Source organism: Halichoeres trimaculatus, unplaced genomic scaffold (genome assembly GCF_033239565.1).
Source record: "Halichoeres trimaculatus isolate MK-OKI-2021-1 unplaced genomic scaffold, fHalTri1.1 fHalTri1_scaffold_14, whole genome shotgun sequence".
Classification (NCBI taxonomy): Eukaryota; Metazoa; Chordata; class Actinopteri; order Labriformes; family Labridae; genus Halichoeres; species Halichoeres trimaculatus.
In genome coordinates this window covers 32,416,994-32,444,966 of record NW_027437192.1, presented here as the reverse complement: position 1 = coordinate 32,444,966, position 27,973 = coordinate 32,416,994, and the positions used below count along the sequence as shown (strand labels likewise).

Sequence of the window (27,973 nt, the reverse complement as noted above, 5' to 3'; positions counted from 1 at the left end):
CGCGGCTCACATCTGATCGTGTGATCATCTCCTCTGGTGCTGGAGAGAATCAACAGCACAAGTAGGCGGTGTCAGTCCGGAGAGCTACGTCCTTCTGAGCTCACTTCCGCCGGCTTGAATCAGAGCACTATTCTTTGCAGCGCTTTTGTTCCCTCATTCCCATCCTGCTGCCAGCCAGCGCTCAGGAGGACAGGCTCCTATCCGGTGTGAAGCACGTCGGCGCTGAGCAGCGGACGGCCCCGACGCAGAAACGTCCGGTAGCTACATGCGAAGCGCTGCCTGCAGAAAGGATACCCGACACGCACTTACATAACTGGACTACTTTGAATTTTACTGACGGCTTCTTCTTTTATCACCGTTCTTGTTGCGCCGAATTGACTTCATCTAAAAGTCAAAATGGAGAACGACGAGAAATACCTCCCCGAGCTGCTGGCGGAGAAGGACAGCCTGGATTCATCGTTCACACACGCCATGAAACTTTTAAACACAGGTAAAGTGCTGCGATACGGGGATGTGTGTATGTGTGTGAATCGTGTTGTGTGTATGTGTGTGTGTGTGGAGTAAGAGAAGGGCGGAACAGCTTCCGTGAATGAAGCTTTGAGAAATCACCTCCACGCTGCGTAATGTTTGCGTTTTTTTGCGGATGGGAGCGCTGTCATGAAGTGTACTCACGTCAGATTCGAGGATGTGCGTGTGATTCAAGAAGGGGTTAATCAGATTGAAGGATGATGCATTGTTTATGAGAAGTTAGTCGTCCGAAGCCTCCGTGACAGAAAGAAAAACATGTATCCAAATGTTGACGCGTCCTTTTTACGCAGATGCGACTTTTAATTCTGCCACATGTCGACTTGAGAACTCTATGCTTAAAGAAAAAAAAGCTGTGTGTGTGTGTGTGTGTGTGTGTGTGTGTGTGTGTGTGTGTGTGTGTGTGTGTGTGTGTGTGTGTGTTTAATGTCAAGCTGTGTGGCTGTCACGTTGCGCAGCAGCCTGGAGATCCACGCCAGTGTCCGTGACTGAGGTCACCTCGTTATGTGGGAGCCGAGAGGCGGCCTGTGAGCGGGGAGCGGACTCCTCAAGTCCAGAGTGTGTCTGTGCTGCTGGAGCGTCTGCAGAGAGAGAGACAGAGGCAGAGGCAGATAGGAGGAGAGACAGGGACTGCAGCTTGGGCTCCTGTAGAGGGAAGGGACCTGAACACTCCACAAGCAGCAGTCTATTGACTTTTACGTGGATCTGAAATAAAATCAATGATGACAACCAACAGAAACCTCTTGGTTTGTAATTCCTTAAGACTTTTAAGTGATGCTGCTTGATAAGTTTCTTGGTATTTTTTCTCATTTCTCGCTGATAAGTTTGGCTCACGGTGGATTCTCCAGTAGAGATTTTCTTTTTAAAGCTCTCAGAGGGTCCCTTTCAGTAACAAGATGAGTTAAAAGTGTCCAAATCTCTGATTTTGAGAAGAAAAAGTGTGTCTTAATGAGTGTGTGTGTTTAGTTTTACATAATTTAAGACATGCCTGCACATCCCAGGATCAGGAGCCTGTAGTTTGGGGTGCTGCTTTAATCTTAAATTCTTGTCCGGGACATGTTTGTTATTTTATTATAACTCCATCATACTAAAGTTACCTGAATGTCATATTTCCACTTTATCTAGTTGTGTGTAAATGTGAATGTATGTGTGGGGAGATCTTTAAAAACAGATACATAAGATCTAACATCAATGTGAATTTATGTATTTATCTAGATTTTCTATGTTTACTTATATATATATATATATATATATATATATATATATATATATATATATATATATATATATATATATATATATATATATATATATTCATTTTTTACTATTATATTTAGGCTGATCTACTTCTTATTGATTTATTTAAATTTATATATTTTTTAGTTTTTACTCATTCTGACCCCCATACCCTTTCTATCAGTGTAAGTGTTGCTGTTGATGGAATTTCTTATATAAAACTTTAGAGGTGGGAGAAAAAAATTGGATTCATATAAGTTTCGTTTTTATGTTTTTTTTTTATAATTTTTAAATTAATTTTTTTCTTTTTTTACCTGTTTTTTTCCCATTCCAAATTCAAACCATTCATTTTAAACGTTTGTTAATAAGCTGGGTTCGAAAAGAAAAAAAAAAAAAAAAAAAAAAAAAAACTCTCACTTTCCTCCAGCAGGGGGCAAAATGGTTTTGTCTGACTATGTGATAAATGTGATGTCATTCTCCGGAATAAATCTTACAAAACTGACTAGCATCATATAGTCTTGTATTAAAAAAAGGAACTAAGAAGCGCAAAAATCGGAAACTAAAAAAGACTTTTAATTTAATCAGCACCCCAAAAGTCATAAAGGAATGGAATCGGGAAGAAGGCATATCGTCCAAGCCCTACAAAACTTACTCATCCTGGTTCTGCTTTCTTTTGTTTTATATGTCTGAACCTGTTTGAATAAACTTTGTCACACGGCCCTGCTGACAAAAAATCTCTCTTTTTGTCTTGCATAAAAACAGAAACCCAGACTTCAAACAGTGCTTTGAAGGAAATAATTAAGTTCTCCAACCAACAATGATTTCCCCTTTTGTTTTAACTGCAATTCTTCTTCTGTTATTTGTCGGTAAAAAATGGAAAACAGTCAAACAAGGCTGAAATATCTGCTCTTCCTGTCCCGGGTGATGCTTCTGTTGTGTGCTCAGACATCCAGAACCACAAATGTTCTATTTTCAGTGATCTGAAAATAGAAAAGGCTTAGTCTGCATCTTAAATTTAAAAAGGAACAAGCAGATGTTGTTTGGGAGTTTATAGTGCTGTAAATTCATCTCCTGCTGTTCTAATTTTTAAGATGCAAAAAACAGGTCAGACGTCTTCTTTAAGGTGTCTTGTCTCATGAACCTGTTGGTCACGTTTGTCTCTGAAGCGGGCAGTTTGAGGTCTTTTCAGCCTCTAAGCTGATAATGTTGCACTCTGAGTCATTTTTGTTCAAACCTCTCATTAGAGTCGTTTGGAGCCTAAATGAACAGGTAGACGACTCTTTTAGGAACCCTGATTGCTCTTCTGACCACTTCACTTCACAATGTCTTTCCTCTGTTTTTAGAAATCGAAAGAATCCAGAAGGGCGAGACTAAAAAGGAGGCAGAAACATACCTGGATCTTTTCACAACAAAGAACATCAAGCTTAAAGAGCGAGTGCTCATACCTGTCAAACAGTACCCAAAGGTGAGCCCTCTTTGCCCGTGTCTTTCTCTTTCTCTCTCCTGGTCTTTTTTTTCTCCTTCTGATTTAATTCATCCTACAGCAGGGTCTCAATTACACAGAGCCACGGGGTTACCAAGTCTCAAATTACTCTTTTCAACCTTGATCTTTAAGCTGAGGCGTGTAATCAAAGCAGAGAGCTGACACTGGCATGTGGTCAAATATTACAGAAAGGAGTGAATCTTAATCATTTACTGAAGGATGTGTGTTTGTGTATGTACTCATTAACCTTTGTAACGATGATGCCAGTGAGAAAGCAGCCTCAGTGTTTATTCTTAAATGATCCTAATGAGTCGTAAGTGAAGGCGTATCACAGCCCAGAGCTGGTATCGACCGTCTCTGCTAAATCTACTCCTGGAGGCTGCAGCATGTGCAGCACAGCCCCTGACAGTGATTGCTTCTTCTCCCTCCTGGTGTTAAACTGGGCGCCGCTGCGCTGATTGTCAGGCTAATTTTGCTCTGCTTTGTTTTGCCATTAGTTCAATTTTGTCGGGAAGATTTTGGGACCTCAGGGTAACACAATCAAACGTCTGCAGGAGGAGACCGGAGCGAAGATCTCTGTGCTGGGCAAAGGATCCATGAGAGACAAATCCAAGGTAACACACACAGCACTCACACACACACACACACACACACACACACACACACACACACACACACACACACACACACACACAGTTGGCTTTACACACCTGTGAAAAGGGCAGAAGCCATAACACGTCTGGGCTGCACGTCAGAGGTATGGCAGGCGATGAGCCCAGATGGTGTCAGGCTGCAGAGTGGTTGGTGTAAATGTAGAGACGAGGCCAACAAACACAGTGTTCTTTAAAAATCTTTAAGAGCTCGCTCTTAAAATGTGAACGTCTCTTCACAGATGTATGTTAAGGCTCTATGAGGACGTCAGAGAAGGAAAAAGCTAAACAGAAGAGCGATAGAGCAAGGGCTAACCTGTTTGTGCTAATGTTCATACCAACCCACATGCAGCAGTTATTCTGCAGTGTTCTGTTCAAACTTAGGCTGCAGCTAACAATCATTTTCAGCATCAACTACTCTACCATTTCTTTTTCCAATTACTGGTAGTCAGTTAACCACAATATTTATGTTGAAATGCAAACACTTAGCATTTTAACATATAGAAATCCTGCAACTTAAGTAAACTTCTTATTCTGCAGTACATTTTTTGGCATTCTACTCCTCCAACAAATTATCACAGATTTTCATTGCTCAAATTTTAAAATGTTGAGCATTTTCAGGAGAAGAATATGTGCAGTTTTCACATTTCCAACCCTTGTACTTTTTAAAATATTCAGCATTTTTATTTTTTTTTGGCCCATTGAACTGAATGGAGATGATGCATCACCATAGAAACCGCACCGCTGATGATGTCATAAGAGATTAGATTTCAAACAGAGGTTATCAATACGACTGGTGCATGTAGAGTCTAGCTCTGCTCACCGTCACCATGGAAACCACACAGCTAATGATGTCATAAGGGGTTATAAATAAGACTGGTGAGGTTAGAGTCAGAGGGTTGGGGCTCAGCATTTCAACATGCTCAGGTGCTAGCTAGGAAATGCCCCCTGGTTTTGCGGGTATCTTCTGGGCTCTGTTTTACCTGTGTTGCTGAAGAGAGCACACCCGGAAAATTCAACTTGTATGACCCAACCAATGGTGATGACATCATTTCCCCTTTTAATGTCAAATGTCAATGTTTAACACCAACATGATCAGTTTATCAGCTATTGTCTAAAACACAGAGTTTAATAACTCAATATAAACATCTATGAGGTATTAACCCTTTAGACCCCATTGTTCCCTCTACAGTGTATAAACAGGAACAGTGAAGTCACTTAATATATAGTTTTTCATTCATACAATTTAAAGTATGTTGTCAGTTTTCCACAGAGAACTACAGCTCCTCATATCTGTGACCAACATCTGCTGAATGAGCTCTTCTAGTTTTCACTGCATTTACCCAGAGTTAGCTTCTCGCCTCTGATTGGTTGGTTCTGTGTCATGTGATCAGGTAGTGCACGAGGAAGTGCAGTTGTTGTTGTAGCGGTGCAGTGTGAGCTTAAATGAGCTCCATCAGATAAACGTCCTCTCTTTGAAAGGAGTTTACAGGAGTTTTGACACTGGTTTGTGACTCGATTCCTGAAAAAACTTCCTACAAAGTGAAGCAAAGAAGACACAAGCAAACTTTTATTTCTACAAATCACGTTATAAGGCACTAAACACCAGAAGCTGTTAGGCTGTCAAAGCCAAAAATGCAGAGCCCCCATCAGCGTGCAGTGCCGACGGGGCTGTGGAGATATTTCCTCATTAATATTCCTCATGTATGAATTCAGTGATCTATTCCCTGACTATTGAAATTACACGTCGGTGAATTTTATAGTTGATGTATTGATTATGTCAACTAATCATTGAAGCCCAAGACAAACTTGAGAGTCTATCAATAAAATGAAGAGTGAGGTTACGTTAGCTCTGCTTGGTAGATGACTGGCAGGACATAACCAGGATTCACTAATGTTACACATTACAGACACGTCTTAGAGCACCGGGCTGTCAGAGCTACATATTGACGGCTACTTAACTACTGTGAGGAACACTGAACCGATAGTCTGCTCACCTTCAGGACTTGAACTGTAAACCAAGTTTACAAAGTTTGATCATGTTTCAAATGATAGTGCTATGTAACTACAAATAACTGCATTACCTCGTCGCTTTGCATCCCTGGAAAAGTTGGCTTGAAAAGAAAATCTGCTCTCCAAAACAAATGCACGTCTTGGTCAAAGTCACGTCTTTATGGCAGTGGTTGATGGTGCTCATGGGGAAAACACCGACAGCAGCCACAGGTGACACTGACTCCTGTGACATTGGTTTTATTTCAGGAAGAAGGGCTGAGGAAAGGTGGGGAGCCAAAGTACGCCCACCTGTCCATGGAGCTGCACGTCTTCATCGAGGTGTTCGCCCCGGTGCCTGACGCCTACCTGCGCATGGCTCATGCTATGGAGGAGGTCAAGAAGTTCCTGTTCCCTGTAAGTCTGATGACGCTTCTGGCTTATTTTTCTTGTTGACCACCCTGTGAAAATTACTAAGACATTTTCATTTATAATTAGTTTTTCATTGAGTTTAACTCTTTTATTTTTGTCTTTGGTCAACCCTTTAAGGAAAGCAGTTCTGCAAATGACAAAAGCTGACTATCAAAGTCCATCTGTTATTTTATAAACTTGTAACTTTCTGACAATGATAATAATAATAATAATAATTTTACAAAAAGATTAGTATTAAGGATAAATGATCTTTAACAAATGTGTAAAGTTGATATTTTCTTTTTAAAAGATATTCAACACAAGGGCTGTCCAAACTTTTTCAGTAGGGTCATATTTGATTTTCTCATAATTTCCATCAAGTGGTCCAGTGTGGATCAGTACAGTTTGCTACGGGTTGGATCAGTAAAGCCTGATCCTGTTTATGTTTCCACAGCCAACCGTGCCCTTCTTGGTAGGGGGTGTGTAAGCTGGATGCTGATAGCCATGTCAGCTGTGTAATAGCGTGACGCCATAGCAGCATGACACAGTGTACCCCACTAATGAATCCAGCAAAGAAGAAAAACCAAACTCAGTAAACAAAGAGAAACGATGGAAGACATCCAGCAATTCATCTTCTTTGTGATTGGCATGTGACTCTTTGAATACAAAGTGCAGTCAAGCTTTGTTTTAGAGAAGACTGTGCGCAGCTAAGAGAGATACAGCAGCAACTTTCAGTCTAAAATTATGGGACAATGAGGAAGTGCTAAAATCTGCTGTTCCTGGAGTGTCCTCTTGAGGCTGGCCCCGGAAGTATAGGAAGTCACACACACACCAAGCCAAAAAAATCAGCTTTCACAGCAGATATAAACATATTTATAGACTGGTACAAAAAATGCCTCCTGCCTGAATCACTCATCTATCAGCACAAACTGCACGGGGCGGAAATTCTTTCTTGGTTGGAAGTTTAGAGGGTATTAAGATCACGAGTTCACCCAATCAGAGGCACAGCTCAGCTCATGTGACTGACGGGCAGCCTATCGCTATTCGTGCGGAGACTCGAAGTTCGTCCTACTTACTTGCCAATATGGCTGTGCCAGGAGATATGTTTCGAAAGTCTGTTTCACAAACAGGCGGGTGACGCCAGTGAGACTAAGTCCTAGACCACAACTGGTCGTTACAGTTTATGTGGGGAAATACAGCAACTGCTGTCGCATGGGAAGTCACAAGTTTTTCCTCCAATCAATGGACTGCTGTGTTTCTGGCTCCACCTTCTGGGGTTGGATCAGTATGTCTGGAACCAAACAGGAGGGTACCAGAAAGTGGGACGGTACGAGTCAGTAATTATTAAAACCTGTCCCAGTTTTAGTCAAAGGAAGTGCCACGAATGGATGCAGTACCAGGACAAACCAATGAACTGCTTGTTGAAAGCGGTGCTTTAGTGTGCTCAAACCTCCTTGTTCCATCATCACATACTGATGAAATCAAAGCTCACCTGTCCCTCAGGTGTCTCATGATACCTGATGATCAGTGGTCAGTTTTCTGTAGTCTTACGTGCTGCGTAAACATCAGTAAACTCTGCTTCTGACCAAGAAACATGTTCTCCATTAGGGGGCGATATGGGGAAAACATGTCAGGATGATTCTATGGCAGGATCAGGTTCTGGATTTGATCCGGATTAATTTTCACATTCAGACTATTTTGACCCCCAAAAAACATGTTTAGATCCAAATATTTATGATCCTGGATTCTAAAGTCTTTTTTTGCACCCATTCTGCACCGTTTCACAACTTCAATCAGTTCTTGTGTTTTTTGAGCTCTCACTTTTCAAGTCCTGATAAATTCATCCATTTAAAGACATCAGCTGTCAGAGTTGTTGAGTTTCTGCAAAATGTATAGAGCTTTAGCTTCAGACCAGCAGCCTTTGCTCAGTCCAGATGGAGTTTGGTGAGACCTTACAGATAGACTTTGGTTTGGTCTGGGACCTTGGTAGTGAGTGTGATCTGAGCACGTAAGACTGCTGCACTAAGAACAGGCTGTGAGAAAGTGCTTAGGATAACTCATTGAGTTGGTGTTTGTTTTAGTGTGTGTGTGTATTAACATGTGACCCCAGGGAGACTGTAGTCCTGACAGATGGAACAAAGCTCTGTCTCCTACCTTTGTCTCATTATCCGTGGTGTGAAGGGAATCTGCAGGCTTGTGTTCCTCTCCTGATAGATGTGAGGTAGAAATGACTCTCTGCTGTCTGTGCTTATTTTATTGATTTCACGCTGAGAGATCAAGAGCGCGAGCCGACCAATTGTCAGGCCCTGCCGAAGCCCTCGTTGCTCTAACAATGGTTTGTTGCAAAGCAGGCCAGCGGGTCCGGCTTTAACAACATGCTGACATTTGATGAGTTGGTGTGCTGAGGAAAAAAACGAGTCCCTTTGATTAAAGACGAGGCTTAAAGACTGATGGAACAGATTCAATTTCAGCACAGCCATGTTGGGTAAAACGCCGTGTTCCACTGGAGCTCTCTCCAAGAATTAAAGCCATAATCTGTCAGGCCTGACAGCCTTCACTCTGAGCAGGGTCATATTTTAATATATTACTGAAGGCTGCACGGGAAATGGTTGGATGTGATTTGTTGGTGAGATGTTTTATGCATTACCTGTTCTGCTTCTCGTGTAATCCGGAGGGTTTCACTCACCGTTCTCCCTCTTCTGTTTTACATCATTAAAGCTGTGTCTGCCACGTACCTGCAGCAGCACAGCCTGATCTGCAGATGCTGGCACCATGCACACTTTTCTTCCTGCTGAATATAAACCTTAAAGAAACTTCATTACTTTAAACACTTTGTGGAGCAAAGCGCGGGCTTCTTAAAGGGGACATATCATGCTGATCCCTAATTTAATACTTGCATATACTATAATAAATTTGAAAACAAGACCTTTCACCCCCTGAATTTTCAAAAAATTAGATATTATATTTTTCTAATATCCTAGAACGAGATTTGATGCCTCTGAAAATAGGTCATTGACATTTGGCCGCGAGATTTCGACCGTCGTGACAACACGAGGATCCTTTTTTTTTATTGGAATAATCTGATAAAGCAGCTCCTCCTCTGTGATGTCAGTTAGTCACACAACCGCCACTGAGGGATACACCCACCAAGAGCCGAGTATTCCCCCTCAGATGCTGGATGCAGGGACTCTGCTCTGCTGAGCAGCTCAGCTTTACATGGTGAATTAGCAGTTAAAACACTGTAGTTTTAGCAGACGTGGTAATACTTGTGAGACTGTGATATTTGCATGCTTGTTCTGACATGCACTGTGAACCTGGACCACAATAATGCTGCGGTAATAAGTTACGAACTGACGGTAGAGGCGATCTTTAGACTACACTTTCAGCATGATGGATAAAACAGACAGAGAAAAGTGAAGGAGCAGGATGGAGCCCTGTTATAGAAATAGTTTATTGGTGAAGTCTGCCTATATTTCCATGTATAAACTATACATGTTACAGTAGCGGTTTGACTCACCACACTGAAGTGTCCTGAGATGATCTGTGTCCAGGTGGATTTTCTTCCTCCTGAGCTGCAGAACCGTCCGGGTCAGACTCGAGGTCCAATACAAAAGGGCGTATCCTACACTCTGCCATTTTATTAGTGCTGTCAATGCCTTAGGGTGAAGTTTTGGCAAACAGCAAACTCGCTCGGTCTGCTCCATTCAATGTGGCGATTTTGTAAATACTGCCATGCTGCAAAAACCGCCCCCTGGCTCTACCCCCTCCGCCCCTCTGATAGAACTGGCCAATCAGAGCACAAAGGGCTGTGAGGTTGCGAGGTTACTGGAGGTCATTCTCCAAACGGAGCGTTTCAACGAGATCTTCAGAATGGCCTAAACTGAGGATATTGAGAACCATATTGTGGGGCAATGAAGGAACTAAATGACTTGTACTGAGGGCAGAAATGCTTTACAGGCATCCTAGTCTAGAAAAGGAGAAACAAACATGATATGTCCCCTTTAAAGAGGCAGCTGCAGTGACAGCGGCTCTCTGAGTTGATTTAGTAATCAGTCAAACAATGGTGTTAATGAGATTCTGCAGGTATTTGCAAAGTGCGTCCTGAGCTGTGTGGTGAAGAATCAGTCTGTTTTCTTCTTTCCACAGTGGTTAGATCTCAGTCAGCTCTGCAGTGACTGATGTCTGAGGAAGCACTGGTTGTGTTACAGCTCAGCAGACTGGATTCAGACATGGGTGGAAACAGGTGACTGCTGATTCAGTCACACCAGGATTGTTAAGAAGTGCAGGAACAAGTGATTTACATTTTCAGGAAGAGTGTGGATGGATGCTTTCCAGCCTCCCACATCCACGACCCCCCGCCCCCTTCTCTTTAACACTCTTGAGTCACTGAGACGTCTTTCTGTTAGCTGCTGCTGGTTGAACGCTGCGTGCTGAGCCGCTCTGTCTGAGTGCTTTTCTCTTCGTCTTTTACTCATCACTCATTCTTTCCCTCTGCTTCCTCTACATCCTCTCACTCACTCATCATGTTTCTAATCCTCTCTGTCCTCCGCTTTTCCCCCTCCCTGTATATGTGTGTGTGTGTGTGTAGGATATGATGGATGATATATGTCAGGAGCAGTTCATGGAGATGAGCTACCTGAATGGAGGCCAGGACCATGGAGCCCGAGGCCGAGGCGGCCTGCCAGTCCGGGGCCGGGGAGTCCCCCCTTCTGGAACACACAGGTTTGTAAATCCAGACAAACAACAAACACACATTCAAACAGGAGGTCACCAGCTGATAGATGAATACTGAATACACAGGTACAAACAGGCCTGAAGCAGCTTAACACGTCTTTAAAATCCATAAACCAGACCAAAAAGACTGTTTTATGACCATAAAGGAACCATATTCCTGTGTTTCATAAAATTGTCATTATTTTAAACCTGCTGTGAAGTTCAGAGTGTGATATGAAGGCCTGACTTTTAATGAGTAGAAGCTTTAACCCTGAAGATCAGTGAAAAAATAGACGAGCACTTTCTCTGTAGGAGGATCAAATTTACATTCACTTGTACATTGTTAAAAAAATCATTTGAAGCCTTCATTTTAAACTCATGCACAGGTCTGTATGGAGCTGGTTCAGAGCTTCTTTGTCGGGAAATACAAAACATATCAAAGACATTTTTGTGTCTATGTAAGCGGGATATGTGCAATTTTAATGAGAGGAATTCTGTAAAAGTTTCTTCCTTTCAAAGAAAAAGCGAGATTCCATGGCACAGAGTTCTTCTCTGCAAACCTGAGGGGCATGAATTTCATTTTTCATGACTTAAAGTAACATGATGTGGGTTATGTCTGTTCTTAGCGCATACAGACTGAGAAAAAGAAGGTAACGGATAATTGGACAGTCAGGACAGCAACTAAGTTTCACCTTCAGTTATATGGAGGGAAAAAAGTATTGGCCCCAGTCTAAATGAAAAGGCATAATTATTGTATGAATATTTAAAACAACAAGATACAAAGTTGAAATGATGAGATTAAAATTTGACATTACAAAAAAAAAGAAAATGCAAGATAAAAATTCTGATTTTACAAGATGCAGAGTTGAAATTACAAAATAAAAAGTCTCAGGAACAAGATTAAAAGTGAAAATTATACAATAGAAAGTCAAGAGATAAACAAGTTGAAATTGTTAAATAAAAGTCTAGATAACAAGATAAAAGGTCTTATTTTACATGACACAAAGCTGAGGATCAAAAATTGAAATTATAAGATGAAAAGTCTATTTAACAAGATATAAAGTTGAAATGATGGAATTAAAGGTCAGGATTACAGGTTTAAAGAAGTAGATATGAGAAAAAGGTCAAATTATGACATAAAAAAAAGTAGAGAAAATGAGATAAAAGTTCCCGGTTACCAGATAAAAAAGTAGAGATTGTGAGATTGAAAGTCTGGAGTACAAGATTGAAAGTAGAGGTAATTAGAAATAATTTCTTGATAATGAAATGAAGCTGATAAGGTTCAAAGTGGAAATTACAAGATAGAATATTGGGATAACCAATAAAAAGTCTGTCAAAAGATACAAATTGAAATTGCAAGATAAAATGTCAAACTTAAAACAAAGTGGAAATCGTAAAATAGAATGTCAAAAATATGAGATAGAAAGTCAAGATTATCTGATTAGAAAATAGTTAAGATAAAATTTGGAGATTTGAGATGAAAAAAAAAGTTCCAGATAAAAATTGTAATTTTGAAATGCTTTTTTGAAATTATGAGAAAATGTCAATATTAAGAGATAAGAAACTTAAAATGGCAGTGTTACGTACACAGTTAAAAAATAAAGGCTTTTTACTTCATATTTACTTCATATTTACTTCAGTATCTCATGATATTGACTTTTTGTTTATCCCTTAGCTTGTTATTTTGTTTATTTTTTTAGTAATTTTGTTATTTTCTCTCATAGTTTTAAGAGTAAGACTTAAACTTAGTAATTAATGACTTTGACTTTTTAATTTAATAAAAACAACTTTTTATTTTAAAACTTTCATTTTTTCATCCCTTCACCCCATAATTAAATTTTTGGTTTTATTATCACCAAGTATTGTAAAATTTTGACTTTTTTTGTCACATCATTTCAACTTTGAATTTATAATTTTAACTAATTACTCCATTAGTGTGACTGAGTAGCTCATAATGTTATCAAATTTCGTCTTGATTTTGTTTCCCTTTTTTTGTCACTGTTATTATTATTTTGTGCTTGTTTTACCTGGCAGAAGCAGGCTTCCATATAAAGGCCAACTTACACATAGTAATTTACCAAGGGATGTAGGCTTATTCTGATTGGCTGTTGTTTGTTTTTGAATGTTCAGTAAGGAATCATGTTTCTGGTATCAGCCATCTTATTGAGCTCTTTGAAGGAAAAACCAGAAGCATAATTTCAGATGTACGAAGCTGCTCCATCATCAGAAGGACAGGATGCTAACCTCTAGCATTTTTTTCTTTCCAGGGGGAGGGGGATGCCTCCTCGGGGCGCTGTGAACCGAGGCGGTCCCAACAGAGGTGGGGCGCTGAGGGGGGCTCCAGCAGGCAGAGGAGGACCTCCTGCTGTTCCTGCCAGAGGAGCTGTGCCAGCCCGTGCCAGGCCTCCTGCCGGTGGACCCCCTCAGAGAATGGCACCTCCACCCTCGCACCAGCACGCCCCTGCTGCAGCCGGGGAGAGCTACGAGGACTATGTACGTACACGTCGTCTGCTGATGATGGTTATCTGTCTGTGTGAGGGGACGCTCAGTAACGGTGTGTTATAGGAAGTAAAGCAGATTAATTATGCATGTATCAGATGGTTTTTACCGTTGGTTAACATTGGTGTTGCCATATTTAGCTGTTTTTTTCACATGGGGTTGTAAATGATCCAGCTCTGCTCCCTCTGTTTGCACTTAGCTATGAATTTCACCTCAGTGCATGACATGACGGGAGCATGTATGCTTTTGTTCGAGCACAGTACTGAAGGGGCACCTTGACATTCATGATTTATGAGGCAGCCTAAACCTCATTCTGTTTCTCTGTTTCCTCTCCTCTCCAGGGCTACGACGAGAGCTACACAGACACGGCCTACGAGTCATACGACAGCTATTACAGCCAGCCGCAGGCGTGAGTGAATCAGACGTCTCTTTGGTTTTCACCTGCTTCTCAGAGTGCACGCACATCGCCTAGTTGCAAGGAAAAGGATTTGAGAGCAGCAGAAATACATTTTAGAGCGTCTGCAGAAGCGGGTGCTGATGGAACTGCGTGTTTCATGGCTGAGAAGGCGGTGTTATTAAGGAGAAGCAGCCGGGACTAAGATGTTCCATGCTACAGAGTTAGCTTTGATCTTATTCATGGAAGCCAATTATCGTCCCCCTAGACATTACTGTCAGCAGCTTCTTGATGTTTCTCAAAGATTAAAAGTTAGACTTCTCTCTGCCTCTTTTTTCCCCACCAGGGAGCCTGAGTACTACGACTATGGACACGGAGAGACGACGGAGTCTTATGAGTCATATGGTGAGGCCAAATTTTATTCATTACATGCAAAGGTGACACAATTTATAATAAGATGATAAGGTGTGTTTATAGATTCAACCAGTGTTTTTAATGAGAAGAAAAATTCAAATATTAGAGACGTCCTTTGGTAGAGATTTTTCAACACTAGAATCAATTAATCCTTAAAAATATTCCCAGACACAAAGCTTTTTTTCTCCCTCTCTATGACTTGTTGTACCTTGAATTGCTAAGGCACAGTTTTTCTGAAAAACACAGATTTTGAAAACATTTCTGTTTCTTTTTTTAATGACAAAGGTCTTGATAAAAAAGAGATAATAAAAGACACACAAACCAAATCAGTGAATTTGAGGCTGTTAAACTCCAGGGGCCTCAGGGGTGAGGGGTTGACATTAACTTTTTTGCTCACCAGCCACTGTGGCTAGTGGTTTCCCAGAGCTACTAAGTTTACTTGAAACTCGTTTACAACCTTTTTGAATGTAAATGACCCCTGTGCACACTCCAATCATCATAAATGTTTAACACCACAGGTCATTATCAGGTATTCAGCTCTAAGAAGGTTGTGTGTAAGGTTGTTCTCCTTTAATATGAAAATATGCAGTCTATTAAGACAGAGTCATAAAGGAGTAGTTTATAATTGCATTTAATGAAAGTAGTGAAGGTAGAAGATTAATTGAAATAATAAAAACTAAGCTGAAAAAAAAACTTAACAAGAGACACTGTTTTCTTAAATATTTATCGACAACAGTCATTTTACAGTAATAAAATAAATACAATACTTTCTGGACTATAAGTTGCATCAGCCAAAAAATGTGTCATGAAGTGGGAAACATCATACACTGCCTGTCCAAAAAAAAGTCTCCACCTGGATTTAACTAAGCCAACAAGTAGGAGCCTCCTATTGGATAATTACTGCATGGGTGATTAACTTTCAGCTGGTAACAAGTTATTTAACCCCACTGGTGCAATGAGCTGCTTCTCATTTCTTCAACAACCATGTGGAAAGACACATCCTGTGGTGGTGGAAAAGATGTTAGTCTGTCTGAGAGGGGTCAAATCATTGGCATGCATCAAGCAGAGAAAACAACTAAGGAGATTGCAGAAACTACTACAACTGGGTTAAGAACTGTCCAACGCATTATTACAAACTGGAAGGAGAGTGGGGACCCATCGTCTTCCAGGAAGAAATGTGATCAGCGATCACTTTAATGTTTGGTCAAATTTAATGAAAGAAAAGCAACAGTAGAACTCAGGGCTATGTTTGATAGAGAAAGTAAGAACATTTCCACACACACAATGAGAAGGGAACTCAAGGGATTGGGACTGAACAGCTGTGTAGCCATAAGAAAACCACTGATCAGTGAGGCCAACAGAATAAAAGGCTACAGTTTGCTAGGGAGCATAAAGATTGGACTCTGGAGCAATGGAAGAAGGTGGTCTGATGAGGCCCTGTTCCAGAGTGATGGGCCATCAGGGTAAGAAGAGAGGCAGATGAAGTGATCACCCGTCATGCCTAGTGCCTCCTGTCCAAGCCTGTGGGGGCAGTCTATGATCTGGACACATGGACTGGCCCCCACAGAGTCCAGACCTGAACCCCATTGAGAATCTTTGGGATGTGCTGGAGAGGGCTTTGCTCAGTGGTCAGACTCTACCATCATCAGTGAAAGATCTTGGTGAAAAATTAATGCAACACTGGATGGAAATAAATCTGGTGACATTGCAGAAGCTTATCCAAACAATGCCACAGAGAATGCGTGCTGTAATCAAAGCTAAAAGCAGTCCAAACAAATATTAGAGTGTGTGACCTTTTTTTTTGGGTGGCGACTTTTATTTGGCCAGGCAGTGTATTTAAGACTCTCTGGACTATGAGTCTCATTAATTTAGAATGATTTAGTTGGTTTACATTATTTCCAGAAAGAACTATTGACATATAACTTTGATAAGTGCTTGCTAAATAGTTTTCCTACAACTCCTCATATCTGACCATAGTTAGGTTTCACTTTCTCTTCTCAACATGTGCTTCTCCCCTCCTCTACTGTAAGTGTTGCATGCAAGAGTTGTGCAGTGTGAGCATAAATGAGCTCCATCTGATAAAAGTTCTCACTTTTAAAAAAGTTACAGGACTTTTTGAATCTAGTTTGTGGCTCAGCAGTGCATAAGTGAGGAATTCAACGTATTTCACATATTTCAAGATTTTTCTGCAGTGAATTGCAACGGATGTCCAGGCAGAGAAGTCTGAGTGTATGGGAATGGCTATACGCACTATGATTGGCTCATAGTGTTTGAAGGCGGGACTTAGCCATAGGTCAATTGTTAGTCCCCTACTTTTTTATAGTTGTTTGGTACAGCTAAAGTTTCTGTATCAGTCACAGGCTGCTTTTAGAAGACTAATTTTCAGAGTCACTGTGATATTTTTGGAAAACTAATGTATTTTTGGAGCTTTGCCTCACACCTCAAAAAAAAAAAAAAAAAAAAAACCCGTTGTACAGTTTCCTGTCACTCCAGTGTATTTTTGTTTTTGAAGATGAATTTATGAATTTAAAAACAAACACGTCAGCTTTGATATTCTCTGAATGTATTTTTGCCCCATAATCTTGAAGTGATCTGAGTCCGTGTTGACTTGTGTCCCCCTCAGGCCAGGATGACTGGAATGGGACCCAGCGAGCAGCTCCAGGAAAGGCCCCTCCCAGCTCCAGAGGGGCCAAGACGCCGTACCGGGAGCACCCATACAGACAGTACTAAAGCGGACTCTCCACTCTTAATGTGTCGCCCTGACCCCCGCCTGTGTACCACGGCAGCTCTCGCTTTAAGCAGCCCCGACAAAAGTAATTGTCCGTTTAGTCTTTGGTTTGGTCTTTCCTACACTGGACTTATCTGAGACAACAAATTGGGAACTGAAAACCAGAACTGTATTTTTGTTTTGAGATTTGACCACGAACACCACCACCTCCCCCCACCTCTACTTTGTCATTCCAACCAACCACCTACCAGCTACCATTCCTTCCAACCAAAGTGGCTTTGAGAGAAGTTGGCGTCCTTACTTTGTACATTTTGATTTGAGTTTTTGGTTCTTTTGCTGTATTTTTTCTCTTACCTTATTAACCCCACTGGCTTTTTTTGCAATGTTGATCCTTTTTTAACTGTGCAGGAGTTATTTCTAGCAGAGTTAGGGTCTTATTCTGTCTAAGGAACTCATTATAAATGTTTTTAAATCAAAAGAATCTGTCGAGGGTCAGTTGCAGATTCCCATTTAGGCTACATTTCAAAATTCTGTTAATATAGTCCAATAAAATCCCTTTTTAAACCTTCAATTATGTAATATAGTCACAAAAACCCTATCTTAAATTAAGTAATGGTTAAGAATCAATGCTAATGGAATCCATTCTTGATGATGGTTTGTTTTAAATAGCTCTAAAACCTTGTCCATTTAGCCTTAGGCAGCAATATTTGTCTTTGTACCTCGAGTTTTGAAATATAGCCCTAATAGACACTGTTGAGATGGACTGTCCTCATATCCTCAATTTGTCCTACATGTTCAAAAGTAACTCTAAAACTCTGAAGACAAAGTGTTTGTTTGATGAGGACGTGGCCCAGAGGTGGCTCACTGTGATGCAAACCTGGTGCAGGTCTTCATTTTGTGATCTGACTCTCTATAAAATGCATGCACAAAAAAAAAAGAAAAGAAAAACCTTCACCAAGGATTGGGACAAAAATCTCCACATGCGTCTTCTCTTTTGCTAGAGAGAAGGGATCCTGCAGCTCAATCTGATCTCCTGTACATATTTTAAAACCAATTAACTGTACTTATTCTGCCACTAGTCTCTGTACCCTCTCCATAAAACACAGTATGCTACATGTGTAAGCTTGCCTAAATAGGTTACTAAATCTGTCCAAAAGATGTTTTGCAGCAGTTTGTCAATAAAGCTTAGTTTGTTTTTAAGAAATTTAACTTGCTTTATTTGTTTCCTGTCCTAGTCAAATGGCTTTTTTAAAACCCCCTCCAGCAGTCAGATGTAGGTGTTTTCATTTGTTTCTCATTCAAAAGCGCTTTTTAAATCTAAATGAATGTATTGACGTCTTATTAACCCTAAATGATGTCTTGATGGATTATCAAAAGAGCACAACTTATTCTTTCTCTCTCTTTCTATACTTTTTAAAAAGGAGCCAGAGGTAAGACCTCTAAAATAACCTGGATAGCTTCCTAATGTGTATAGAGTTCTAAAGCATTGATTGCCTGGGTATGTATAAGACTTTTTCAATCCTCTTACCTGTGGTCCTAACCGTTAATGAGAATTGCTTTCATAGCATCTGAAAATTAACTGAATTCAAACCACCATTCAGGTCTAGGCTTCATTGTCATGAAAGACCCTGGCGCGATGTCTACTTTAGTACAGAGTAATGGCAGAGCAATGGAGAGGATGGTTATAACCTAGAGCACTCCACTGTAAAGGTAACCTAATCCTAAATGTGTAATTTCCTCGTGTGTTTATACTTTGACATAAACTTGCTGGTAAATGCGTACAGTGTCTTAAAATATCATCACAGTCATGGCAACAACAACAAAAAAGACTCAAAAGTAAGACAAACGTATTGTCCAACATCATACAGTCGTGGATTGTACATCCCAAAATAACTGTTCTGTTTACTCACAAAATCTATTAGCATAGCTTTTAATGCAACTCTTGCTAAAATGATCAAAGTCAAATCTGTCAATATCTTCTATTTGAGCTGCAGTTACTTTTTATTTGCTGTGTAAAAGTTGCTTACTGTAATTTTTTGAAAGGTTCGACTTATTCAGAGTTATTCCAAATACAAAGCTTGAGTTGCATGAGCATATCTTCTCCTGTAGGCCTGCATGATCTGTGTCTCAACTTTCTCCTGTGTTTTAAGGCAGGGTGCTGATTTGGTGTCTGTCCTTCCTCTAGGCACAGCGAATGGTCAGTGAGAGCCCAGGAGAGTGACGGTCTACAGACCAACGCCCAGAGAAATGTCAGGTTGGTTTCTGTTTTTGAAGAGCATGCTGGCTGCTGAGTTTTGGAATGATTGCTCTATCATTGTTCATTAACCCTGTTTTTAATTTCTCCGGTCTCAGAAGTCTGAGCGTTTGTTGATGATGGTAGAATGTTAATATCAGTCTGAAGAGAATTCAGACACATGGAGGTCATTCTATGTGAATTTATTATTTACTACAGAGTGTGAGCTGTTGCATAGAAATGTTGAATAAAATTCTGCTTCCAGTCAGCTGCAGTTTTGAGGAGTAGGTTTGAGGAGTAGGTATTTTTACCTTCTTGCTGATAGCTTAGTACCAGCAGTTGATAAGTTCACCTTGTTTAGTAGAGGTGTGAAAAAATATTGATACTTTGACCTGTGATAAAATACTAATATTCAAACTCTTACGATTGATATTTTTGTTAAAATAAAAATTCATATTTTAGGTGAGTTGGAAGTACAATACATCTTCTGCACCTCCACTGGGGTAGATGGCGCTGAAGAGCTACTCCGCTGTATGTTGCACATAATCTGTATAATAGATACAATCTCAAAGTGTATTCAAAATATTTTATTCCTAAACTTGATGATGTGGGTTTTTTAATTTTTACAGTGTTGTAGACTGATAAAATAATAATCATAGTCATGTTTTGTGTAATATTAGATTTTTAGAAGTAACATTGGTGACACCAAGTGACATTTATCAGTTTGACCAACTGACCAAGACTTTCACACAATAATTTCTAGTTTAGTGTTGCAGTATTTTGAGTGACAATCTTGACTCAGTTCATGTTCTTAAGTGAAGTGTTTGTATGAAACATTATGTCTGACTTTCAATGTTTCAAACACAATAAAAAACAAAAGTGTTTGAATGTTTGAACCAAAAAGTGCCATCTGAGGCGCCACCATTGTAGCAGTTTGGAGCCAGTCTGCGCAGTAGAGACGATGAGGGATTCTGGGAGAATCTGAGTGGAGCTGGGTGACAAAAATAATAATTATTTTTTTTCTCGAGAGAGTCTAATCACTTCCTGACTTTACCGCCTGACATATTTTACGATCCCCGAAAAAAATACACGAGAACAGCAGCTGTCAATCATTGTTAAACGCTACGTTAAACCTTGTTTTTAACCTCATATAACTAATGAAAACGAAACTTTTCAGAAAAAAGAAGACTTGGATACAAGACAGCCAGATAATATCTTCAAATCACCACAACAATCGGATTTGAGAAACATTTCTACGAGGTGTAATAATTTGTTAAAGTTTGACCACAGCCCATCTGGAATGGCTGGAAAGCCTTATTTTTAAACCTATACTGCAGCCAGTCACCAGGGGGAGCAGTTTTTGTGGAGACCTCACTTCGAGCCGAGCAAGCGGACGTCCATTTTTTTTACAGTCTATGGTGTTTTCCCTCTTTATACCTTTACAACAGACTATATTAACTCGCAGTGGGCCCAGGAAATCCAGGAGAGGGCAGTAAGGCTGTGTTTGCACGACATTTCACCCAAAATGAAGTGAAAAAAATACAATATGCATTTACACAAAAACGCTGAGGGACTGAAAACGCTGTAGTATGCATGCCATGCCTGCAGGTGGCAATATAACTGTAGTGTCATATGGTAGACCCCCAGCAAAGCAGAGGTGGGCTGATCATCTGGTGTATACATTGAATGTGTTTGTTAATTTTGTTGAAGGGCAGTTAGCAGATTCAGCAGCACAAGCACAACATGGTGTCCATCATTGTTACTGTTGTAATAATCAAACAACAGTATTGCTTTACTGTTGTATGCACAAAGCGTCAATGTTTCCAATGAAAACTCTGGCTTGCTGTTAACACGACTATGGTAGCCTCAGTATTACTGGAGTCCATTTACAAAACTTTTCATTTTTATGGTAAATAAAATGCAGTTTCTGTGTAACAAGTGGCTGTAATGCAGCAACACCTTTGTGCTTCATCCTAAAACCGTTGTCGTGTAAATGACCAACTCTAAGACTGCAGTGAGATGGTGAAGGCCATTCAGGGAATGACAGGCATAGTCAGACAGGGTGGCATCTTTATGTGTAACACCACAGGTAGCCTGCTAGCATGGAGGAGATCCAGCCTGTGCTGGTTTTGATGGTGACTTATTTCACCGCAGATGGCTTTGTGGACACTTGAAAGGAAACAAGCGGGAGTGACAAAGCTGTTGCCAGTTGAAGCAATTTAAAAAAGCCAGAAACAGCTTTGGCTAACAAAGTAGTGGACGACTCTTCTGTCCCAAGCAAGAGAACGGCAGAGATTGACCATTGTTTCACATTAAAAAACAACCCTGTTCAATGAGGACTTTCAGTGATAGGCATCCTTCTCAAACAGCTTTAGATCATCATTGAATTCTGATCTGATGAGGAGATCATGACACATATTTGTTCTTCTGTGTTTGAACAGCTGTCGTTAAATGGTTATCCACTGACACATTCAGCTGAAGGTCTCCAGTTTACAGGGTTACGCTTTAAACCACTTTAAACCACTAAACATACCATTCACACTATCAGGCTCAAAGAAGACCATTGGTTAGGAGGTACTAAACCAAGTCCATCACAGCTGGAGGTAGGGATGGGCTGTACCAGGTACCAGTTCACGTAAAATCAAACAGTTCCATGTTTCAGTACCTAAACACATCCTTCTGACTGTGAGGGAGTGGAAGAGTAGGAGATTTTCCATGCTGGACATGAACACAGCATTGCAAAGTTATATATTGAGAAATAAATGTTTAATTGATAATCTTTGACATTTTGTTATTAAACAAATTAATATGTATTAGCTCACAAACACACATAAGAGTATAGAAAATTGGTACCGTTGAGTACCGCTACTAATTGCCAGGCATTGGTACCATATCCTTTCAAATGTGAGAAGTACCCATCCTGGGGGTCATCTGGAGCTCTACGAATCAGAAAATTAAGCTTGTAAACCCCACCCCCTAAGTTCATAGAAGGTAACCTCACTACCCCTGAACTTAATTTAGACTCTTGTTCCTGTGGTTGAAAAGCAAAATAATAGGAAGTCCATAAGAAATCAGATTTCTGAAGCGCTTTTTGAAACACTCAGACCCTGTCCGGCAGGTTAAAGGGTCAGTAATCAGAGAGAATAAAGAACGAGTTGGGGAAGGTGAGACTGAACACGTGGGCTTTGGGAGCAGATTTAAGAGAAGAAAGGCTTGGAGGGTTTCTCATCCTCAGACAGAACCAGTCTTCTTTACTAATGGCTCTTTTTAGTTCTTTCTCGCAACAGTAACTTTTAGAAAGCGAATAAATGTCTCTCCGTTATGGATTAGCTATCATCGACTGTGATGTGAAGAGTACACAATTTGCAGGCAATGGTCTAAAACATCCAGAATGCCTGTGTGGCCCTTTTTACTTTTTCAATTACTGTAAAAAACCATTGTGCAAAAAAAGGACTTCTGCTGACGCCTGTGGGCATCTGGAGCCGGGTGAGATTATGCAGCAGCAGCACGTTCATGATACTCACAGCATTTTAAAGGTTGGCTGATTCTGATGATTGCTCAGCTCCTGTAAGTCGCCCGGCTTCTGACAGCGCCTGTGAATTGGTGTGTGGCCACAGTAGCCTTCAGCGAGTCTGAGAGTGTGTGGGAGAAGAGGATGCCGGTGTCAGTGTAGTCTCAGGGAAAGTGACTAATGAGGATCTGTAGCTCAGGGCTGTGTGACAGAAGGAAAACACAAGTGAGAGAAGGCTGCGGCGGCGATTCCCAAAATGGAAGCAGCAGGAGGAAGGAGTTGTCAGAGGGATTGTTCGTGATGTCCTTTCTGTGCTGAAGCAAGGAGAAAGCTAAATGAAAGGAAGTGATATCTGTAGTTAAAACTTTAGAAACATTAATCACATCGTTTTAAGAAAAGGTAGGAAAGGAAGTGTTGATTTGTCTAAAATAAAACACAAACATCACTCAAGATCAAGATTTTCAAACTTGCAAGGAATTATTCTTAGCTAGAAAGATGTTGTAGCAGCAGACTCCTAGACGATATGAGCTTGTCTTGTGTTCTAACACGTGTCGTAGAATGAGAGACACCTTCATTCCTCCCACAGTGGGTTACAGCAGCAAACAAAACAGTGTTCAGGACGTTTTAACTAGAGGTAGACCGATATATCGGCCGGTCGATATATCGGGCCGATATTTGGACATTTGTCTCTATCGGCCATCGGCCGTATTTTCTTTTAAAAAGCTGATTTTTGATCCGTTGTATAAAATGATGCAATTTTTGATCAGGCACAAAAAAGATGAGCACCTCAAACTTGTGGAACCACTTGGATACATTACATACTTTTGTTCAAATTATATTGATAAGTTTAAATTTCTTTTTTGACATTTTAAGAAGAGTGTGAATGTTTACTACTGCTTGTTACATTGTGTGTTTACTCAGACAAAATATTTCATTGTTTTGAAAGCTGAATAAATGTTCAGAGGACTGGACACGACTTGTTGTAATAGATTTCTTTTAGTTGCTTAGAAATTGCTGCGTTTCACAAAAATGTGATAAATATATATTTATTTAACAATCAGCCTGAATATCAAATTGGAAAAATCAGCTATGCATATCGGCATCGGCTGCCCAAATTTGGAAAGCATCGGCATCGGCATCGGCCCCCAAAAAACCCATATCGGTCGACCTCTAGTTTTAACCACGCGATATATGTAGAAAAGCAATGGAAAAGCATGAAAAGTGCACAGACTGTTATGATGAAGGTAAAAGTCCTCTGAGAGGGGTGGGGCATGTTGTCCTTCAGAGACGACAGCTTGGACATCATTCTACAGTCAGCCTCCCCTAGCAGCCCAGCTAGTGCTGGTTCTAGTTCAAGCCTAGTCCCTGACTTAGCATTGAAACTTAGCACAGACAAAGAACAGACTCCAGGTGCTCAAAACTGGTGCTAAGTAAGCACCAACTTTTTGCTCTTTGCTACGCTTTGCTGGGGGCGGGGCTACAGTGACCACCTACAGTCATTCTGAAAAGGAAAGCTGCCGAGTGAGTTGTCTGTTTTGTTGCCGTTTCCTCATTTATAACTTGAAATGGAGCAGAAATTGAAGCAGCAATACCTAGCTTCTTATAGATCAGGTCTACACCTTATTATTTTATTGAACAGCCTGATGCTATTTATCTTATTTACATTAGAGGACATCATTTCTGCCTCATGTTTATGTTCACATTTCTCCTCTGTTCTCTGGATCGCGCACGGCAGAGTTCTGCCCTGATATGTTCACAGACACACACACAAACACACACATACCAGCACACTCTGAGAAGCAGACAGTCAGGAAAAATAATACCACCAACGCAGATTTAAAAAAAAAAAATCTGCCTATTTTTAAGCAGCACAGCGAACAACACACAACAGCGACATATGTGGTGATGTACCAATGTTTTATGGTGACACAATGACGTAGCTCCATCTAGGCTCCTTACAGGTGGAAAACCAAACCAGTTCTTGGGAAGAACGGGATTGGAACCAACTAATCACTAGCATAACATTGGGCCTGGCACCAGTTGGCATCAATATTCTGCAGTCTGCTAACTTCTGATTTTATGTGTAATAAAATTACACATAACATTGGACCATGGTTACATGCATACCTGTCAACAACGACTTTGACAAAGTGGGAGACTTCTCCTCTACACGTTCACCTCTGGTATATTTCCATCTTATAAAAAAGCCTTTAATTATTATTGTAGTCTCTGCAAAAGAGACCCTGAGACCTAACCAGGTGAAACCAGTTAAAACTGTTGTCTGTAACTAGGGCTGGGTGATAGGGCATGTTATTCACGTCTTGATATTTTTAGGCCATGTCATGGTACATGATATATGTCTCAATATTTTGACTTTGCCTTTGGATTTAGCTTTGATGCATACAATAAAACCAGAATGGCAACACTCATGGGATACATTTAATTTTATTATAATTATTCGTATTATATATGTATCCGTTTTGATGTATGAACACTTTGGACCTAAATTTATTAGAAAAAAATCAGAGTAGGAAAAAGTCAAAAATGTTTTCAATGTGGAAACCACAAACAGGTACAGCGGTTTATTTTTAAAACTTAGAATGCAAATATAAATTGTGAATTAAAAAAGCTAATGTACAAATTTAGCAAACAATGGCATCAACTATTTGCATTAAAACAGGAAATTGTCAGGCATTTCTGTACAACTATTTACAAAACCATCAGATGTTGACAAGATTTTACAGAATCGTTGCCTCATTGCTCTGACACACAAAAACTACATTATGCACTCAACACTCTACACTACTACACACCACCAATATAATCCAAACATGTTAAAAGTCACAAAAAGATTAAAACTCATTTTTGTGCATGTTGTAACTCCCAAAACTTCCCCTCTCTACTAGCAAGAATATTATTTTCTGATTGGCTGAACTGATGCACTTTTGACCAATAGGAATGAAGTGTCGTGTTTCTCTCTTGTTTATTTTGGTCTTGCCAGCATTGTAGGCACTCTGCTCAAAAGCACCTGTGATGTGTTCACTGAACCTCGTAAATCTCAAATTCTCCTCTAAACAGTACCATTTCAATTACCTAACACAAACAACCCACGCTGTCTTCTACACCAGTGGTTCTCAAACTTTTGGCTTTGCTTTTTGGTGTTAAATGAATTTTTCTTAGTTTCTATTATTGAATATACATTTTTAAATTGTAAAGTTCAGTGGGAGAATGGAGTATATATCAATAAATCAGTAAATAAACTACAAGTTTGAATTTGTTTACCAAAATATCCAGCTACATTTAGAGTGGTTTCTACAGGCTGTGTTGCTCATTATTAAAAATCCATTTGAAGTGATATAACTGTGACCAAATGAAGAAGAGTGAGCTTTCTGTGTTTACAATCATCGCCTCAGGTCCGTCAATAAATGTTGGTGAAGCAGACGAAGATTTCTGAGCAGAATAACCACCGCTGTGTTTTATTTTCTGTGTGTTCATGTGAGCTTATGTCAACCTCTCTCTGTCTCTCTGGTGGTTTTGTCTTCTCTCCAGTGAAGCCGTACACAGAAGCAGCACGGCATGAAGAAGGTGGTCAAACCAAAGATCCCGTGAGGCCTCCCCCCTATTATGTTCCTGGATGGGGAGGGGGAATGTGCTGGCTGGCTGGCTGGCTGGCTGGCTGCAGAGAGGGGCCTGCGGTTGTATCTGTTGAATCTGTGCGGAGCAGGAACACGAGTGAAAAGACGCTGAGAAAAATCAGAGACTTAGCTGCTATCAAGTGTGTCTTCTCCACCATGAATCAGACGCATCACTGTTTGTTTTCTTACTGCTCGTGGTGACTTCAATCCTCGTTTTCCCAGCGCTGGCTGCACCCTCAGATGTAGATTTTTAATGTTTCACACAGTTTTTCATCACTCTTGCTGCGTGTCGTCACTTATTCCTGCGTGAAATCTGACTCCAGAGTTGAAGCTGCCCGCACGGCATGGATCACTATCTCTCTAACACACACACACATGCACTCTGCCACAACTTGGCGCTGCACCTAGCCCTGTGTAGCCCTGAGGATATCAAATGCTAATTCGTGGCCTATTTGCATGTTCTCACATGCCCCCCCTAGCCCTCCTCCCCCCCCTTCCCCACAAATGTGCAACACTTTCATAAGCAACACTGGCCTGGATGCTGCTTTTCAGCATCCAAGTATGATAATTCAGCGCGAGAGGGACAGAGGGTGAGGACAGACATTACAGCTTCCCCCGTCCATCCATCATGCCTCTGCTGATTTGATTCCCTTTATGCCATTTTCCGCCATTAGGGCTGTGATATTACAGCAGCCTGTGGTGCAGAGTTACATTTGGAGGTCAAAACTATACTTTCCTGTATTAAAAACACATTTCTCTTCCCCAATTCACCGGTCAGGCGCAGCATTACCTAAATCAGAGGCTCCATTTAGTTTATGGAAAAGGCTCGCAGCTCTGGAGGGTGGAGCGGCAGACATCAGGGCTGAAACCTCTTCTGAGATGAAATGTCAAGGGGCCATATCCAAAACAGATAATTTTTCAGTCTTTATGAGCTATTACGTCTAAAATAATGATTTTTGTGTCTCCTGTAATCTAATGAAAGATAAGTGATGGTGTGAAAGCCATCTCCTCTGGTTGAATCGATGAAGTGTCAGGAGTGTGAGGATGGAAAGAAAGTAAATGTTACTGTGCTGTGATCAATAAAACTTGATTTTAAGCGAGCTGTGTATCAGTCATCTGTGATGTCTTCTGTTTGCATCCAGCGCGGTGGAAGCGGCATTGTGCATGCACAGAACGCTACGTGGGAGAGTGGAGGGAGAAGGTGAGAGACAGAAGGCCAGGCAGGGTGAGGAGGGCTGGGGAGGGGGGGGCTACAGAGTGTGGAGGAGGATGTGTGAAAACGCTATGAGTGTGTGTGTTAGAGGTGAAGAGATGGTGGGCAGGAACGGCGGACAGCTGGATTACATCTTCTGGTTGTGGAAGAAAGATTCACACTCTCGGAGGAACATTGCACGCTGACGCCTGTGAAGACGGTGACAATAAGACTCCCCCAGAGAGCATCAGCTGCTGCTTCAACAGAAGGGACGGGGACAGAGGGGAGGGGGGGCTGCTGGTGCTCCAGGTGGGAGGGACTGACCTTCAAGTGTCCTTGATCTCATGGAGGAATAAAACA

General features: G+C 40.8%; 1 protein-coding gene across 3 annotated transcripts; it reads left to right on the top strand.

The window, feature by feature from the left end:
* Positions 1 to 28: 28 nt before the first annotated feature.
* On the top strand, positions 29 to 27,495 carry khdrbs1b (KH domain containing, RNA binding, signal transduction associated 1b). Of its 3 annotated transcripts, XR_012599535.1 has the most exons (11): positions 32 to 490; positions 3,105 to 3,226; positions 3,742 to 3,858; positions 6,154 to 6,300; positions 10,883 to 11,016; positions 13,275 to 13,500; positions 13,848 to 13,915; positions 14,247 to 14,305; positions 16,938 to 17,127; positions 19,228 to 19,296; positions 26,336 to 27,495. XR_012599535.1 is itself a non-coding variant. In XM_074686541.1 (10 exons), exons 2-10 carry the CDS (start codon positions 397 to 399, stop codon positions 17,042 to 17,044), a joined length of 1,074 nt encoding a protein of 357 aa, XP_074542642.1. In that variant the 5' UTR covers positions 29 to 257; positions 392 to 396; the 3' UTR covers positions 17,045 to 18,246. The 3 variants fall into 3 exon arrangements, 2 of the variants coding, with proteins under 2 accessions (XP_074542642.1, XP_074542641.1); XM_074686541.1 differs by lacking the exons at positions 19,228 to 19,296; positions 26,336 to 27,495 and having other exon boundaries at positions 29 to 257; positions 392 to 490; positions 16,938 to 18,246; XM_074686540.1 differs by lacking the exons at positions 19,228 to 19,296; positions 26,336 to 27,495 and having other exon boundaries at positions 16,938 to 18,246.
* Positions 27,496 to 27,973: the final 478 nt, after the last annotated feature.

Excerpts from the sequence above, each read along its gene's own strand:
- khdrbs1b (XM_074686541.1), top strand. The coding sequence starts at position 397 with ATGGAGAACGACGAGAAATACCTCCCCGAGCTGCTGGCGGAGAAGGAC. Across the intron at positions 3,859-6,153 it reads CCATGAGAGACAAATCCAAG|GAAGAAGGGCTGAGGAAAGG; the intron begins GTAACACACACA and ends GTTTTATTTCAG. Across the intron at positions 13,916-14,246 it reads TATTACAGCCAGCCGCAGGC|GGAGCCTGAGTACTACGACT; the intron begins GTGAGTGAATCA and ends TTTCCCCACCAG.